The 19,621-nt window shown below is 41.8% G+C and overlaps 1 protein-coding gene across 6 annotated transcripts in view; it reads left to right on the top strand.

Annotated features, from left to right (window-relative positions):
* Positions 1–19,621, top strand: part of MYPN (myopalladin) — a 52,489-nt gene that overhangs the window by 6,454 nt on the left and 26,414 nt on the right. For 2 of the 6 annotated variants that reach the window (XM_083614420.1, XM_083614419.1), the window contains exons 2-9: positions 249–367; positions 4,152–5,027; positions 13,735–13,910; positions 15,612–15,669; positions 16,235–16,367; positions 17,036–17,107; positions 17,767–17,908; positions 18,577–18,600. In XM_083614420.1, the coding sequence (XP_083470546.1) occupies positions 4,153–5,027; positions 13,735–13,910; positions 15,612–15,669; positions 16,235–16,367; positions 17,036–17,107; positions 17,767–17,908; positions 18,577–18,600 (1,480 nt within the window). In that variant the 5' untranslated portion in view covers positions 249–367; position 4,152. The remainder of the gene's footprint in view (positions 1–248; positions 368–4,151; positions 5,028–13,734; positions 13,911–15,611; positions 15,670–16,234; positions 16,368–17,035; positions 17,108–17,766; positions 17,909–18,576; positions 18,601–19,621) is intronic. The other 4 variants (XM_083614417.1, XM_083614418.1, XM_083614422.1 and 1 more) reach the window with 2 other exon arrangements.

Raw genomic sequence — 19,621 nt, 5'->3', positions numbered from 1 at the left:
CTTCTTCCTACTTCAGCCACCTGCATTTCTGGGATGGGGCAAAGTGGGGCAGAGGAGACAGGAAACTTTTATTCCTAGTTTCCTTAAGTTAACTTATCATAGGATCCATCCAGACATTCTGGTAATTTGTCTTTTTGCATTTAAGTGATTTCAGTCAAGAGGACTTGGTACATCCCAATCCCCATACAGTATGTGGGTATCACTAGTTTTGAGTTTGCTGTCCTCTGAAGTCAGGTTGTTTTCTACAGGGTGTGCAGTGGGCATGACTTGATTTTGTCCAGGGTTTGTGAAGCATAGGACAGGGTCATTTAAAAACATGAACTGCCTGTAACACTTGCCACACAAGCTGATGCACATGTACTCAAAAGTAAGTTTTGCTGAGTTTAATGGGACTTACTCCCAGGTGAGTGTATAGCATATATGTACACAGTTGGACTTACTTCTGAAGATATATGATTAAGATTGCACCACTGATCTTTTCAAAGCAGACTATTGGCAAAACTGATACCTTTTCTCGTTTGATTATTGCATATGTTGCAGGCAAAATTAACAAAAAGTGAGGTGGGCAAAATATGTTTCAGAGTGCTATAGTTTGACTGCTAGCTAGATTCTCCCTTACTAAATACAGGGCAAAAGAATTTATCTTTGCCAGAATAACAAGCAAAGTTTTGATAGAATGTTATGACCTAGATGATCCACAATAAAATGTTAAGATTTAGGCTTAGGGCTAACTCAGAAATTACATGCGCATGAGACGTTTCCCCCCTTAGATTGCTGTATGTATGGAGCAAATATGTTGCATGAAAGTCTCTCTCTGAATCTGCTTAGCAGTGAAAATAGTAGCTTCTTTTGCTGTTGTTAAAGCATCATCCTTCCTTTTCCCATCTGGATCTACTCTTGTTTGTCTGCGTAGCCCTCTTTTACACTAATTATTGAGCAAGGCCAGGCAGGGTTACTGTAGCGATGGATGTTCTTGAAGGGATTAGAGGTACTGATTACATTTATCTGTCTAGTCATACTTACATTTTACTAATCCATGTAATATATTCACTAGAACTGCAAGCTTTGAGCAGTGACATTTGTAAGTTAATCAACTGAAGTTTTAGTTGATTGATCAGTAGGGGCCAATTTTAATAAGTGAGAGCAAATTTTACTTGGTGGAGCCACAATGTTTATTTTTAAGGATTATTTTGGTTATAGTATGTTACTGTAACAGGAATTTTTAAAAATATGTTCAGGATGGCCCTTGCTTCGAAGTATCCGTAGCAGCTTTTGTTTGTCGCATTATAGATTTTGCTTCTTACCTTTTCTCAAAAAGGCTCCTATATTGGGGTTTTTATAATATGCAGATTCATGTACATTGAATTAGCCAATTCATAGGTTGAAATGAAGATGCTTAATCAACTCAACATTATTTAATTGGTCAAGAGTCTTAATAGTTATTCATGAAAGAGCCTATGGTGGTGGTGGTGGGGGGTGTTGTTTTGCTGAGAATCACAGGTGGCCAAAAATGCAGTTTTGCTCATGTCCTGTTTGCAGGTGTCCCTTAGGAATCTGGCTGGCCCCTGTGAGGCTAGGATGTTGGACTAGGTGGGTCATTGGCCTGATTTAGCAGGCTCTTATGTTTTTATGTACCCCAGAAGAAGACTAGATAAATTTATTTCAAGTGTAATTCATCTAAAGGGTAACCACACTTTAAGTCCTATTGATTTTACTGGGGGACTTAACCACTTGGTTACCATTTGCCCACTGAAATTGATTGGAAGTTAAAATGCTTTGGCTGCATCATGATTTTTGTTCTTTGCTTCTTAGGTAATACTTAATACTTAGTTGTTGTGTAGGTCAGTTTAGTCACTAGCAGTCACAGCTTTCTAGTATCCCAGTTCCAAAATGTTTCTGCCTTTCATTCAAATTGTCAGCCACCGCAACACCCCAAGGCAGAGATATTACACACTTAGATTACAGGACTTTGCTAAAATGTGAGCATCGCTAGTGGGTTGCTTTCTGGACAGGAGTCAGACTCTGATGCTGCTGAATGTGGTTGTTAGGTGTGTGACCCTGGATTAGGAAATGGTAGAGTTGTTCTGGCAGACTTGCAAATGTCCTTTTCAGTATGTTGAAGGGAGACACCACGGAGAGGCATCATTGCCTCTGGCAGGTATGCTGACCTCATGATTGTCTCTGGGTATAGACAAGAATCATAAAAACCCTTCAGTTTACTGGGAAAAAGAGGCAAAAAAGAAAGAAAAAAGAGAGGACATGAGCACTAAAGATTACTCTTAGCACATCACTTTCAATTATGAAAAACTACACCACCCACCCCAAACAGGCTAACCTATGGAATTTATTTCCGATGATCCATGTGTCAAATGTAGAACTTTGGTAAGTTCCACATGCAGCACGCAGCACATGTGTTTGTGCTGCATTAAGCCCCTCCCCCCTTTTAATGGTATACTTAACATAGCAGTGATTCTTCTATTCCTAAGACCCCAGCTGGCTGCTTTTGACTGAACTGCTCAGTTGGCTCAAGAGTTCCTCTTTAAATCAGCTGCACAGTAAAGCTGGTCAAAATTTCTCACGCAGCTCCAGGTCTTCTGCAGACCAGCTGCTGCTTCACAGGGACAAGACTGGCCATTTTGACACCCTTCAGCCAGTTGAGAGGCATTGCGTCTGAATTAGATGGATTGCTTTCACAAACCCCTCTCTGACCTTTATTCAAAAATTCAAAGGGCCAAACTACTGTATACATGATGTTAAATGTATCTTTGCATTTAACATGCAGGTTTAAAAAAAATGCAGTCAGAATAAACTAAGGAAGTGTGGCTACCAATTAATAGGTTCAGGGAAGGTATGGAAAAGGAACTCAACAATTTCCTCCCCAGCTGTGGCCCTGAGAAAATTAGTTCTTCCAGTGACATTATTTGTTTTGCAGAAAATCCCTGTTTGGCACCAGTGGAGGAATTTCCTCCCAATACAAACACTAGCTTGAGAAGATGGATTTTCCTCAGGACTGCAGCAAGGGAGGAAGTGGTTAAATTTTCTCACAATACCTGCTCTGATTCTGTTAATTCTTCTTCATGCCCATCAACTGAAGCTATTTGCCTTTTTAAAACCCTGAATGTTGATTGCAAAGTCACATTTGGCCCTTTTGGTCTTATGTAGATAGATAATCCCCCCCCCCAATAATAAATGTATGTAACTAATTTCTGACACCTTTAAACATCAGTTTTGGTTTTATAGGTATCACATGAATACATTCTTTCGAATATATGCATAATATATGTACTACTGTCCACCTCAAGCCACAGTTCAAAATCCAAAAGCAATGGTAAGAAACAACATGCTTTTCAGCAAAACATAAGGATTTCAGGAAACCATGGTCTAGAGTGCCATTGAGAGAACAATCTCATGTAAACAGCATTCCAAGTGGAAAGGTTTTCATATAGATTGGGGATGACCAAGTAGCAGACCTTGGGTTACTTTTAACTGGTTCCAGGCAGCCTCACCAATTTTTTAATCAAGGTACATTAAGAAGTTTGTCCACAGTTTGACTTGTAAGGCAGATAAAAAGTTTTAATGTTGTAAGAAAGAGAAATAATTCACACTGTAATTTGCATTGCATTTTGATTGGGTATCTATATGCATGCAACATGTAAAATGCATACATTTGTATGTATTCTCTGAGTGCATGCACTCTTCATTCACTTCCTGCTAAGGTGGACCTCAGCTCAGTGGAAGGAATTTCTTGATTAGGGTGGGTTAATAGCACTCAATCCCTGGTATCTCCAGTTTAAAGGATCTCAGGTTGCAGGGCTTAGAAAGACCTCTGTCTAAAAGCAGAGACACCTATTACAGTAGGCTTGAAGGATTCGTGAATATAAGGCAGTTTAATAAGTTCATGGCACCAATTTTTTAAAATGGAATTTGGGGGGGCAGTTTTTGCTGCAAAATGCACCTTCAGCCTCTGCCATACCATTTGGAGAATAGAGAGGCTCACAAGGATACAGAAATTGGACATCAGATGGGGTTCAAGACTTGCTATGTCCCTGGTTAATAGAGTAGACACATCCCCATTTTCCTTTTTAATTCAATACCAGGAATAGATTTGCTATTTATGAGGTTATGGTCCTATTTGTACTCTTTGTTAACAGCATGCAAGACAATACTTCAGAATCTTCTACTTCGATAACTCAACTACTGAGAGAGAGCTATTTAGCTGAAAACAACCGCCAAGGGAATAGTGAAAGAAGCAGATCAGAACCATCTCCACATTCTTTCCACCGTGGCAGTAGTTTGGGGCCTTCAGACGAGGTGGCTAGCCAAGAGGACCTTCCTGATCTTTCAGCCTTTTTGAGCCAAGAAGAGCTGGATGAAAGTGTGAACTTGGCAAGGCAAGCCATCAATCAAGATCCACTTGAGAACAAGCAGGACGAACAGATACATGTGTTCTTTCCCTCTGAGTTGAAAAACTCTGGAAATACAGTTTCAAACAAACAGCAGTTCCCATCTAAGGCAGCTTCACCAACTTCAGACAGCAGCCTAAGGAAACAGCAATTTGGTTCTGAGACAGAGTCGAAAAAGGAATTCCTCAACAAGGCTGCAGATTTCATTGAGGAGCTTTCTTCTCTTTTCAAAGCACACAATTCAAAAAGAATCAGGCCCCGAACATGCAAAAACTACAGGAGCAAACTTGAATCTAAAAATAAGGCTGCTCAGGACAGTGGTTCTGCTTTCTCAAATCTCTCTGAAAACAGAGAAAGGCCTTGTGACCCAGTACCGCAAGATTTAGCTGTAGCTGAGCACTCACTTGAAAACCCAGATAACCCTCCACAGGCAGACTTGGAAGCTGTTAATCAGCTAGAAAGTTCAGGGTTAACAACAGAGTCACCAGCTGCATCGTTTTATTCTGAGGAGACAATAGGCCAACCACCACATTTTACTCAAAAGCTGAAGAGCAGGGAGGTCCCTGAAGGAACCAAAGTGCAGTTGGACTGCATTGTGGTAGGAATTCCAACACCTGAAATCAGGTAAACATGTCCCTGTCTTATTTCTGTAATAGCTTGCGTACACAGGGTGGATTACTGTATAGTAGTTAAATGTTTTCTCAATGTTTCCTCAGATTGTATTCTAAAAACCATACATTTCTCTTTTACAATGCTCCAGTAATTATTCTGTCTCTGACCTTGGAAAGGTCACTTGTGACTGGCATAAGATTGATGCCAGTCACAGGTTTTAGGCAGCTTTTGATGAAAATGCCTTCAGTGGGCCTTCCTCCCTAGCTGCCCATGCACTGTACTCTCCTCTGGGCCCAGTCTGCATGACCATGCATGCAGTGATGTAGTGGGGGGGCAGGGAGGCCCTGGGTGCAAATTTCTCAGGAGGCGCAACAAGGCACCCTCATGACATGCTCCTTCATTGAGGCAGGAGCTGCAGGGAGGCAAGCCATGCCTGGGCTGGGGCTTCAGGGCTGGGGTGGCAGCAGCGCTGCCTCCTCCTCATGGCAAGGAGGAAGGGGAGGAGCAAGGACAGGAAGTTCTGTGGCTGGCACTTAGAAACTGCCCAGTGATGCAGACCCATTGAAGCCTGTTCTGCGTAAGTGTCAAGGCATTTATTCAATAGTAAATGAAGTGTGGTGTATGTATTTTCACCCTTCGCCTGAGCAACACAATTACTTATACTGTAGCAAAAAACAACAAAGGACTTGATCACACATCGCATAATGGAAACAATGTATGGACAATTGCTGTATCTGAGAAACTAAGAGAGTACACACCCTGAATGACATATCTAATACAGACAAATTTGTTGAAATATGGTACCCCTTTATAAAATATTCAAATGAACACCCTGATGACTGGCAATCACCAACTATGCACATAGACTTATGGGCGGGAAATTGATGTAGTAGTTTTCTGTTTTGGGGTGTGGGAGTGGGAAGGAAGGAAGGAAATTAATCCTTTTGGTTATGTTTATGTTTATATATTTTTTCTTGAAAATCAATCGTTGGAACAGCAGTTGAATGTGCACCACCAATAATTGCTTGGAAAGATTAGTTTAAGGAAAGAGACTTGAAAGGCTGTGTCATCTGAGCCATAAGACTCTTTCCCATTCCAAACATATAAAATATGTTTGCACAAGGCAAAGATAGCAAAATGCTTCTGTTCATGGAAAAAAAGCTGTATATTTGGCTCCAGACATGTCATACTGTGCACTAAGGTGGGCCGTTTACAAACTATCTAAAAAGAAGAAATGCATCAGCAAAAAAATAATAGCCAGAGTTGCTTACTGCTGCAAAACTAGAAATCATTGCTATAACTTAAATAGAAATAAAATGCATGTCACCATAGTGGGGAAGACTGTGATCAGGGAAACTGTGTGGTCCAGGTGCTAGTTCAAGTTCAAGGCTTCTCCATTCCTTCTGGTGGTTCTTTATCTTTAAACCAGGCTTTGATTGGTCAGTCCTTTAGAGAGAAGTCACCTGCAGACAGGAGACTGTCCTTCTATAGCCCTTCAAATAAAGGACTGTCCTCTGTAAAGTTGGACACATGGCCACCCTACTGTGGGCTCCTTCCATTTGCAGGAGGGATTCTGATTCAATAGCAGCATCCACAGGAAGAAGACGTTTTTTGTTTGCTGATCCCCTTTTTCTCCCGGCAACCCCCACCTTTGCCATATCCCACACTGTTCCAGAGGATCCCCCCATCCTCCAGAGCAGCTCTTCAAGGAGTGATTCTTGCTGCTCCTCTTCCTGAAGTGCTATTTAAATATAATAATATGATGAGGAGCACTGAGAGATTTTCAGGAGCAGGCATTCAAACTGTCTCAGGGCTGATTCACATATGCATGGGCATCCCTTTCTAGCACATTGCTCAGTGATGCATAGATGAATGGGGGAATTTTTCCCATTGAAAAGGTTAGGGCCCAATCCAATTCCCCTTTGCATGGGGAGGGGGGGTTGATGGTGCAGAGGTGCCCTTCCACTCAGCTCTGCTAGTGTCCCTATTTCCCTGGCAGAGTCCCAACCAGCAGCAACAAAAAGCCTTGAAATGGGGCATTCTAGAGGCAGGGAGGGCTCTGCTCCAGGCTGGCACAGTGATCTGCCTGCCCAACATCTTCCGTCTTTGTCAGCATGCTCAAGAGGGCTGTAGATGTGACTGTGGCCCTATTACGTAGTGGCTGGGTGTTGAATTGCACCCATAGTGTTTAACTTCATGATTGTCTAAGGATACTAATGCTTGCTCTAAGGTGCTGGATCTGTGATGGCCATTTCACATATGCAAGTCACTCCCTGATGCAGCAGTCATCAAGTGATGGGCATGCATATGTGAACTCACTTTCAAGAATTCGATTTGCATAAAGTTTTATATTGGTCTGCTTCGTAGGAGGTTTTTAAGCAGTGGTGAGATGGCTATCTGTCATGGATGCTTCCATTGATATTCCTGCATTACAGGGGATTGGATTAGATGACCCTCCTTGTCCCTTCCAACTCTACAATTCTATGGTTCTAAATCCTTTCATAAATGTAAGGGTTGGTAAGGGACAATTCAATCTCTTGTACCTTGTAGTAAGTGGATGCACACCAAATTGAACTGGACACTAGAATGTGTTTTGGAATCAGTGGATTTGGGAACCTGATGTCACTATATGGTATGGATATTGTGATATAGGTTTCAGAAAATGCACACAAAATAATGACAGATTTAATTATCAGTGGCCATTATTCAATGTAATCAGATGGTATTCCTGTAGGTTCAGTCCCTAAATTCTTAACAGCATTAGGAGTGAACAGCAGGTGAATATTCTATTACTACTCTATTTTCCTCTGTTACCCTATAGCAGCCACAAGGTTGGCTCTTTGATTCCCCATTGCTGTATATGTTGAAGGGACTGTCCAAAATTCACCTTTTAAAGAGAGAGACACCAATCAAAGTTGCAATGAACTACATGTCAGCATTCGCTTCTGTATGTCTGAAATGTTGATGTATATTCAGGGTGGCATTCACAAAATTCATTTGCCATTGTCAGCATTCATACATGCATATCATTTACCAACATTTGCTAACTTTTGGACATTCACTACAATATTAAATGTGGAAATGTTTCACCGAGACCGATAATTCCTAGGATCTGCCAGTCCTATGGACTGGAACTCTTTAGCTTGGGATCTAGTCTCAGATCACAGTAACTGGCTTTCAGCAAGTGAGATGAATGATATTCCCCGAAGCATTTTCCACAGGAAACATTCCAGGAAGCTTCCCATGAATGCCATATACTACGTCAGAGCTGGCCCACCGAGGCAGAATACAGTGCTAGATGGACCATGAGTGTAACCTAGTAAGGCCAGTCTTACGATCTTAGACATTTCCTCCATTGGTTGTAAGTGACCCATATTTGCCATCTCTACTCAGAGGTGCCTGCATTTTTTCCAAACTACTTAGCTCACCTCTGTTAGGTTAATTTTACTTTGGCTTGGCATACACAGCTAGCCTGACCCGTGTCAAAAGGATTTGAAGCCCTATAAACAGGCTATGTGTCATGCATTTTCTATGAGAGCACTCTCTGGCAAATGCACATGAATACCTGAGAGAAGCACACTCTAACCATGCTTTGTTTGAGAATTCAGATCATCTGCACTTAAGGTTCCTAACCACATTCACAGCCTGATCCTAAGAATGCTTACTTAGAAATAAGCCACACAGAATTAAATGGGTAGTATTCTTTTACTTAGAGCAAACTCATTGAAATTAATGGCGCTAACTTAGTCATGTTAATTAATTTAAATGGGTCTACTGTGAGTAAAACTTAGTTGAATGACATCTAATGGGATTTACTTCCTAATAAGTATGTTTAGGATCACAGCCACAATCTCTTCCAAGATACAGCATCCTTCTTCAGTTTATTTTTGTTTTATTGAGTTCTGCTAGAATTTGTCAGCACTAAATTGGGGAACAGATGGACCATAGCTCAGAGATAGAGAAAGTTCTTTGTATGCACAAAACCAATAGCAATCCTTGCTATTGCCAGTTAAAAGAACTTAGCATGCAAGCAGAAAAAGATCTCTGCCAGAAATATTGGGAAACTGCTGCTGGTTAATGGAAGAGGCAGCATACAGTAAATTAAAAAACAACAACCTGAAAACAGAACAATGACACAAATATACACAAAAACTGAAATCAGTATGAAAAAACAAAACATTGCTAAACATAGCTGCTTTTACACTTCAGATGTACTAAATTAACCTTGAGAAGTTAAAAGCTAAGCCACCATGATCAAACATTAGAGAAAATATTAAACAATGATGATGAAATTATATTGAAATGTTGCTTATAACATATTAAAAGGCCCAGCTGGGACAATTAAGAAAAAACTTTTCTTGGTACCAAAAGATCATTTAGGTGGGTGCCAGGTGAGCCTCCTTATGGAGTTTTCCACAACCAGGGGGGCACTGCCAAAAAGGCCCTCTCCCTCAGGACAACCTCCATATTTCAGACTGAAGGAAGCTGTTGATCTTAAGGCATGGGTGGCTACATATAGGAAGAGGTACCTTCAGGTACTCCAGTCCCAAGCCATGTAGGATTTTATAGGTCAAACCCACCTTACCTTCCCTCCTTACCTTCCAATTACCTCCAAGTACCTCCTTGCCTTCCAATTCATTTATGGGTCTAATCCAGACCCATAAATGAATTGGAAGGTAAGGAGGGACTGCTCAGTATTCAGCACACTTACAGTGCTTTTGTTGATGTGGAATTCTGGGGAAAGACATCAGTCAGGAATGGGGAGAGAACAGAATATATGCTTGGCACATATAACATCCCAGATACAATCTCTCTGGCAGGACAGAATCTCAGCAGGACTGGGAAAGACCTCTGCCTGAGATACTAGGGAGCCACTACCTGTTGGAAAACGTCTTTCCAGGGCTAGATGGACCAATGGTCAGACTAAGTAGAAAGCAACTTCACATGTTTATGACATCCTCTGGTGGTACGCAATACCACATGTCACAATGGCACAGCAATTTTTGCTAGGCAGCAGTTCAACCTGGCAGATTGTGGTCGAACACCATTTTCATAAGTTGGTCATGTGTCCTACTTTGCAGAGGGCAATGCTCTGTTCAAAGAGCTGTCCAGGCCAAGAACAGTTTAATGATAAGCATAAGAAGAGAGAGCAAGGACCATGACTATACTCACCAGTGGTGAGCCCCTGAACAGGAGACTGATCAGGCACACCAGTCGCTTGGTCACAGTCTTCCTCACTATGGCGAGTTGCATTGCATTAATACTTAAGTTATAGCAATGATTTCTAAATATGCACCTCTACCTATAAATTAGGTGTGCAAAGTTAATCAAAATCACTGTCCTTTTGTACTGTGTTTCCTTGTTTCAGGTAATATGGAAGCAGCCTGTCTGTAGCACTTAGAGTTATGTCCCCCCCCCTTTCTTTACTTTTTAAATGTCCCTTTATAACCATGAGTATCTAGTCACATTGTTTTGATTATTACAGAGGGAGATTTTCCTGTCCAGCAGCATTGCACCAATATGACCGATGGCAATGTTGACTGCATTATTTCAAAGGTGGATGTATATAGAGTAATACAAGCTATCAAAATGATGAATACATCATCTCTGATTCATCATTCATGTGCATCCATCAAGATTTCATGGCTTATGAGAAATAACACACAAGGATAAACCCAAAACAAATGTATAGAATTCTGTCCATAACAAGAACTTTTAATTTATTGTGAATGGTATTACCATAATACAACAAGCTACTGAAATTATGAATGAGTGCAACCCTGGTCATTGCAACTCAACCTGATTGTAGCATTGCTACTATGCCAACCTACAGGAATTGATATTAAATATATTAAAACATTTGGATATACGTATCCTGCTGGGTAGGAATATAAAAATACTAGATCATAAGTTCCTTCCTGCCCTATGTTTCTGTCATAGGTTTACAGGTTTGTTCCTTAAAGTTTGTCTGTCTAGAACTAAGCTATTCTGCACATGGGATGGGGAAAACAAATTAGTGTCTTCTCTCATAAATGGGTAATGTTGTCTCCCATCTGATCTTAAAATATGTACATCACGTGTAAAAATGACATGAGCTGTTGACTGTGTACACATTACTGGCTTAAAATGCAGTGGTTTTGTTCTTTTGCACAGTTTGGATTACAGCTGATTGGGAGGGAAACATACCAAAACACAGTATTTCATAAGAAATTACAGTCTAGATGCAGGATACATATGGATTGTGGCTAATGCTTCCCAAACCAGCTGTGGGAGTACACTAGTTAGAGAATAAATGGGAGTCTGTTTGTAGCCCTCAGCTGCTGCATGCCATGCATTCCAAATCCCTTTAATAAACATGTATTATTTTCACACTTGATGGTGTGAGTGTACACTTTTTTTAATTGCGTTTTCAGACCCAGAAATCTCCCCCCTAAAGTTGACTCAAATTTTGATTTTGGTTTTTGGCAGAATTTAGGCCAAAACTTTATTGATTACAGAAAGTGAATGGTTGCATAGGCTCTGGTTCAACTAGCTCCCTGCCATGCAGGTAGCACTGACCCAGGGTTCCAGCATAGGTCAGCCAAGGGTGAACACCTGGATAAGCGGAAAGCCGGGAACAGGCTATCTCCGCCACCCAAATGTCCCCCTGGACTCAGGCACGGGCAGAACCCCTTCTCAGGGGTTGACCAAACCATCGAGTCCCTGGATTCCTTTAACGGAATACCCTTCACATAGGGATGGTGAGAGCGTTCTCCCATCCCTATCACCTGAACCAGAGCCTATCCGCAACCTTACAAATTGTGACGATTTGCTACGCGGCAGGCGAAACCCAAATGGCAACAGCCAATCAGCCAAGTGGGGAAAATTCCTGCCGTGCCCCTGTCCCAACAACAGATGACACACGAAGGCATAGCAAGGTCAAGCGCAAAACCCTAAAAGTAGGGAGAGGTGGGCGGGTGTTCCGATTGCACGTGCCGAAAGAGGAAGCTCTGGGTCACGTGCATGGGTGTAAATAGGTCCCTCGAACTGTTTGGACTGTGTCCCATTGGCCAGATTGCACTCAGTTACAAGGGACCTACCAACTGGGTGTTGTTTCTGACCAATCATACCCCCCACAACACAGGGTGTCGGTTTCCAGGTCTCAACGCAATACATGCCCTCTTTAGGGAGGACCCAATCTGCGTAGATTATCAATGCATGAGGAAGGAAGTCATTGCTTGAAGCAATTGTGATCTCTCACACATCTCCATGTTTGCTTTATTAGGCATAAGCTGCATTGCCCTACACTTACTCCTGCCTCCTGTACTACATAAGATCAAATGAATTGCTGGATCACACGAAGTGTCTGCTCCAGCCTCCTGTGCCTAACAGAGACAAGGCAGATGCTTCTGGGAAGTCCACTAGCAGTTAATGAATGCAACAACCCCTCCTAGCTGTGTTCCCCCAGCCTCCGCTATACTGCCTTTGGACAAGGAGATTAAATTGAGCCATTATGACCAATAGCCCCTCATAAACCTGTCCTCCAGGGGCACGATCTGGGGGGGCAGAGGGCCAAGGCCTCCCCAAAAATTTCAAGCAGGGGGCCGATCCCCCTCAATATTCCGCAGCCCATGGGACTTAGCTGTGGTGGGCCCCATCAGACCTTCCCTTGGCTGCAGTGGGCCCCATGAGGCCGTCTCCTGCTGCATGACATCATACACATGTGCTAGGGAGCCCTAAATTAGGACAGAATGCAGTGTGTGTGATACTGTCCAGTTCTTTTTTAAATCCAGTGGCAATCACCACATCTCATGGCAATGAATGCAGTAAGTTAAAGCATTGGGTGAAGAACCACTTCCATTTCTCTTTGTCCTGCATCTACTGTCAGTCAAGTTTCATTGAGTAGCCCTGAGTTTTAGCCTTATGAGGAAAGAGAAGCATTATCTCTGTATCTGCATCAAGCATAATTTTATAAAGATCTACCGTTTAGGCCTTGCCTTTAGCTTTTTGTATATTGTTGTTTCTAATTCTTCCCCTAATAATATCTGCCTTGCCCTGTTTTAGTCTTGCTGAGTTTTAGCATTCCTTAGCGCTTCTTACATAGCCCAAGCATATGCACTGTATATTTAAAGCACACCTCCCCCAACCCCAGAATCCTGGGAACAGTACTTTATTATTATTATTATTATTTATTAAATTTATATACGGCCCTTCTTCCAAAGATCACAGTGCATTTTACAATATAAAAACACAAAAATACATACCATAACAACAACCAACCCTCACACACCGTTTAAAAGGCCAAAGATCACCCTCTGGAAATGACCATCCAAGTAGGATCCCTCTGCATTTTCTCCTCACTCTGCATTTTCTCCTCACAACAACCCTGCAAGTTAGGTTAGGCTAAGAGATAGTGACAGGTCCAACAAGCTTCCAGTCTGAGAAGGAACCTCAGTCTCTGTAGTCTTAGTCCAGCTCTCTAACCGCTACTCTACACCGGTTCTATCTTCTATTGTGCAACTTACTGATCAGCTAGTAGGATCCAAATACTCTCTTCAAAATGTGGTCCTGTTACTGTTAATAACTGAAGAGTGCAGGATATTCCTCTGTTTGCTTCAATGTTTTTGTGTGAGGTATGTTGCTGCTTAGGGTGATCAGGCGTTGTTTTGACTGTTGCGCTTGCAGCCTGTCTCTTTGTCAAATGGATATTAGAGTGACAAATAGTGCTCTTGCATTTCAGGTGGTACTGTGAAGGGAAAGAGCTTGAAAACTCACCAGATATTCACATCATCCAGTCAGGACAGCTGCATTCACTAGTAATTGTTGAAGCATTCGAAGAAGACACAGGGCGTTACTCCTGCTTTGCTTCTAACATCTATGGGACGGACTCAACCTCTGCAGAGATCTACGTAGAAGGTAAAGGCCTCTTTGGAACAGAAAGCGCTTGATAGTTAACAAAAGGAAGTTTTACTGTGAACTTGGTTTTATGTGGCTTTGCTGCATAGTTGTTCCAAATGGAAATCAGTGATCCAACAGCATGGAATGCAAACAGTTCTCTCTTTGATAGAGTCAGGTACTTGAATTTATTTCTTCAGTTAAAATTATTTGATAGACAATATTTGCTGGTTTTCCACAGACATTTGATTGGCCAATGTGAAACAGGATGCTGGACTAGATGGGCCATTGTCTTGATCCAGCAGGCTCTTTTTATGTTCTTATGAGTGAGGAGGAAATAGCTGTGCTGAAGGGGAGATAGACTTCTTATCAGCTAGGATAGATATGGCACAGGGTAATTAGCCTATTTACAATATTTTAGATAGATGGGTATACAGACAGATAAACATAATCTAAATTTACTGTTTTACAGTCTGGTGTGAACATGGGCTGAGATGGGATGGATAACCTTGCTGCTGTACAGTACTTTAAAAAAAAATAGATTATAAGGGAGCATCTTATATCCTTAAGATAGTTTTGCCAGGGTGACAGATACTCATTTGGCATGAAAGTGCACATCCTTTCCAATACCTCTTCCAGACTACTGTCGCCAGTAGTGGTCAATTTTTGGGTTTTTGGGTGCTCTATGAAAGGGCATAAAGGTGATATTCTGTATACTATACAGCTTCCAAATACAAAGAATATCACTGCTGTAATTTTTTAAAAATGCGATGCAACCACAAAAAAAGCAGTGATGCCTTAATAGTAGACATGTTGGCTGCAAAAAGTGGGCTTAAGCAAACCCACTTCGCTGTTGGGTGCAAGCACATTTTTTTGCTGTTGAATTAGCCCATATGTTGCTGTTTTATTATTGCTGTTGTTATGAAATTATTCTTCCCGTTGTTAGTTTTGTGCTTTATTGTTGTTCCCTTTGTTAAAACCCACTTGAAGAATGATTTTTGTATAGGGTAAAAGTGGCATACAAATAAAGCGGTAATGATGATTTATTACACAAAAATATTGGCAGTGCCCAAACCAAAACACATTTTATGAATGGTGCTAGATTCCTATCTGCTCCTGCCATGGAGGGGGAAAGTACCTATTCAATGACTGAAGCTGAGTGGAAAGCAGTGCAGAAAATGCTCACCCCAGCTAACCAACAGTTTAAAAGTAGGTATTACCCAGCCCACAAAGTCACAAAATGGTATTGGGAAGTTAGTGCACCTTCATACCAAATGGGTATCTGTCACCCTGACAAAACTATCTTAAGGATATAAGATGCTGCCTTATACCAAGTCAGAACTTTAAAGTTCAGTATTGAGTGGCACCGGATTTCCAGGGTTTCAGACAGGGAATCTTTCCCAGTCCTGCATAGGAACTTTTGCATACAAAACCAAACCTTGTGCTGTCCTGTCCTTCCCCGTGACACTTGCAACAGCAATTACAGCCTTAGCTGGAAGAGAAATACTATTTTTCAGGAATATATCATATTGAAATTTGCACAATGGTACAGCACAGTGTTCCTGCGAAAGATGCATAGGCCCAGGGAAAGATGCCAGGATCCATCTCTACAAAAAGTTAGTAATAATTGTACATTTATCACATAAATAAAAACCTCAGTGAGGAAGTTAAAAGGCATTATTAAACGTGGTGCCACGTAAACTGACTTTTGGTTTCCCACAGGAGCCTCCTCTTCTGAATCTGAAAGCGACACGAGCACCAGCAAAGAAGAAATGGATCAGTAAGTCCATGTGTATGAGAGCTAAAATAGATTAGACATTGAAGATCCATTATTGAATTTCCCACCAATTTATATTTATTTTGAAAGCAGCTGTGGGAGTGGCAGAAAATTGGGTCATGACCATAGTACTGTGAGTGGAGGTTCTCTTTCCTCCTGTGCCATTTCCCCAATTTAGATAATCTCTCCTAGGTCACTGTTTGTTCCATTAAAAGGGAAACTATACATGTACCAATTAGGGGGGGAGAGCACATGTGGGGTGTGGGGGCAGTCCCATTTGGAAAGATGGTGCAGGGTGGAAGGTAAACTGTAATTCTAATTAATACACACATCTAGGAACATAGGAAGGCACACCCACAACAATCCTTTATTTTTTAAGTGAGATAAGGTGTACGTTGAAGTGGACATCATCTTACAAAAGGCATTCTCATTTTGTGTGAGAGAAAAGGGGGAATCTGCTGTTGGGAGCTTCTTTAGTCAAACAAAGGTTTTAAAAGCAAACAAAAGGACCTATCCGTGAAACTTGCTTTCTTTGTAAATAAATATACCTTCTTGGATTTTTTCCCAGATACCAAAACCTCACCAAGATCTCTTCAAATGTGCCTCCTCCTCCTGCTCCTCCTCCTGTTAATACCACCCATCAAGAAACACCGAAACCACAACCTTCTATGGTACATCCTGTGTCGATACCCGCCTACCATGTAAGAGAGATAAAAATTTATATCATTCAAAGAAGAGAAACTGTGTAAGCTGGAGATCGCTTGCATGTTTTCCTAAGAGACGGGTGGGCAATCTTTTGTCTGTCGAGAGATATATTATGTGCTTTTGGGGAAACCCTGTTTTAATTCTACTTCCAGATGATTTTGAAAAAGCCATAGCTCAGTGGTGGAGCACATGCTTCTCATGCGGGATGTCCCAAGTTCTAGTTCTGGAAAAGGTTCTTGCCAGACATCTAGGCGAGCTGTTGCCAGTCATTGTAGACAATCGTTAGATGGACTCCAGGAATTATTCAGTGAACGAGTGGGATAAGCAGTCAGGCTTCTAAAAAAGAGGGGAAATGTTGTGAAAAATGAACAGTTTGTGTGTCATCATGTCAGACCTTCTGGCTTCTCCAGAGGCTCCAGATGAAATGCTGAGGGTAATGTGGGACAGTTTTTATGTAACGCCCTTAGGAAAATGCACTGATCCTTCTCTGCAAAGTTTGCATCAAATTGTTTTCCTGTGTCATGTTTTTCACGTGCACTTCCTTCTTAATCTTGCATTGGAGGGGGTGGGAATTACATAAGAGTCAGGACTGGGGGCTTCCCTAATCTGCTGCTTGATAACTGCTCTTGTATCTTTATCTTCCTGTTTGCTTTTTAACCTCCAGAGTCAAAGCCCTACCAACTATTTACAAGGACTTGACGGAAGGCCCATAATAGCTGCTCCAGTGTTTACTAAGGTAACTTGCTTATTGCTTTTCCACAATGAGAAACAAATAGATGCTATCAAGAGGGACTTTAACCTAAAATTAAACATTTTTTTTTAAAAAAAGAGGGCCCCTAACTATCCCCAGGCTGTTTCCTCTACCATAAAATATCTCTCTGAAGATCAGGGGTTTGGGAATTGGACCTCGAGTTGCATTCAGCGGAGCTCTGCTCACACTGGAGGAAGGGGGCAAGGAGGCAATGTTTATCAATTCTTCCCTTTGCAATCCCCTGAACTTCCTGAATAAGCTGCTCTGGGGAGTTTGAGGAACCTCTGGGGGTGAGGACAGTGCAAAGTGAAGGAAGAATTGGCACAGATCAACTTCCATTGGGAAGCCTTTGATAGATCTTGGTTCTTTCTGCAATTGCAATCGCCAATCTGGATTCAACCCAGCATTTTCAAGCGTGGTATCTAGAGTCACTTTTGTAGAAGAGATCAACACATTTTTATGTGCATGGCTATTTCAAAACACTACATGTCTCTGCACCACAGAGTAAATAAAATTTCCAGCACACTTGTACATTCAAAGGTACAGCTCTTCTTACTGTAACACAGACAACTGTTGGCACATAATTATTCAGTTTTAATTTTAAAATTAATTTAAAACCATGTTATGGCCTGTCTCTGCTTTAGATGCTACAGGAAATATCTGCCTCTGAGGGCCAGCTGGTTGTGTTTGAATGCAGAGTGAAAGGAGCCCCTTCTCCAAAGGTTGAGTGGTACAGAGAAGGGACGTTGATAGAAGACTCCCCGGACTTCAGGATATTACAGAAAAGTAGGCTTTCCTTTCATTGCAGATGTTTATCGGGAAAGGGTTGGCAGTACTGAGGGTTGCATGGGCATAGCCAAGGGGAGGCAGGGAAGGACAGCTGCCCCTTATTGATAAAAATCAATAAAAATACATAGCTAACTGAGGTTCTGCACCCCCTAACAAAAGGCTTGCCCCCCATAACAAAAATCCTAGCTATGCCCATGGAGAGTTGTAATATTTTGTTGTATGCTAGATGTAAATGTACCTGAATAATAAAAAGCAGTGAGCCCATGGTATTTCCAGAACTTATGTTCCTCTACCACAATTTGTAAAATAGTCATTGCTGTTTCTGTAGTGCATTTCAAGGGTTCAGGGTCCTTCCCATGTGTTTTCTCAGCAATCCTTACAACAACCCCTGCAAGGTTTGTCAGTGCGGTGTTTGATTTTTGTGATGTATTCTCATTGTAAGCAACTTTGAGCATAATTTTTTGTGGAAAGGTGGCACACACAGAGATGAAGTGGTGGTGGTGATGACATTAAAGAACTTGAATAAGTTAGGCCCATTCATTTTGATCCGTCTACTCTAATTAAAAAATAGCTAAGCCTCCCCCCCATTAATTACCTGGTGGGTCCTTAGGGAAAATACTGAAATAAATATTGAATGGAGTAATGTTTCTCTTACTTTCCTTTAGAACCTCGCTCTATGGCTGAGCCAGGTAAGTACACTTCTTTAACTTATATGCATAAATGTTCCATTATTTGAGCCTTACCAAATGCCACTGTGGCATACACAGACTGAAGCAAAAAGTAAAAAAAAAATATGACTGCAGTCTAGCATTCCAGTTCCTCTTCCAGAAAGTGCACAGAGACAGTCATGGCTAATGTATGTTTTTATATTCTTGTACACCGCCCTCAATTTTTATGAGAGGGTGGTATATAAATACTTTTATAAGTAAATCAGTAGCTGGTATTTATTTATTTATTTAGACACGTGCTGTATTTGTATCCTGCTTGTCGGACAATTACTGTCTTCCAAAGCAGCTCACATCAAGGGTGGGTGGCGAGAGACTATCAAGCACTGCTGCCAAGTGTACAGACACACAGAAGGGAAGGGAAAGGAATCATCAGCTAGTTAAGGCCAGAACGAAGAGGTGAGCTATGTGGGCATTTATATCCAGTTGGGGCCAGGCTGATGTTCCTTTGCTGGTGGTCTTCCTTGAATAGCAGCTGGCATCTGAGCTTTGGCCAATGGAAGGGGCCAGCCTGTTCTTTCCCCTCATGCCTGCAGTCCCAGGGCAATCAGCAGTTGGGGGTTAAATGTTAATTCTGCCAGAGATGGGGGAAGAAAGTCCTTGCAGCTGCTCCTCTTCTGGCTAATGGATGAGGCCAAGTTGGTCACTATGTTTTTCCTAGGAGGCAAGCACAGTCTCCCATTGGCCTCAGTCCTTGGCTGATTGCAGAGGCCAGAATGTGCTGCCTTCAGCTCTGCAGTCCCTGTGTAAGAGAAACAGACATGTTTTCTGCAACATTGTGCTACATTATCAAGCACTCTGCTCTACCAAGTGTTGGATTGCTGGCATGGTGGTGGGTCTGTTGCCTTTTATATCTTTTTCTGTTGACAGTAACAGAGATGTTATCTGCTGTGAAGTTTACCATCAGACTCATCTAGCCAGTAGGCCAGGCCCTTATCTCCCCTACCCCTTATAGACCAAATATGACAGATGGGCCGAGGCACCC

This window comes from Podarcis filfolensis (genome assembly GCF_964270895.1).
Source record: "Podarcis filfolensis genome assembly, chromosome: 5".
Lineage (NCBI taxonomy): Eukaryota > Metazoa > Chordata > Lepidosauria > Squamata > Lacertidae > Podarcis > Podarcis filfolensis.
The sequence above is the reverse complement of the archived record's forward strand: the minus strand, read 5'-3'. Positions and strand labels throughout refer to the sequence as shown.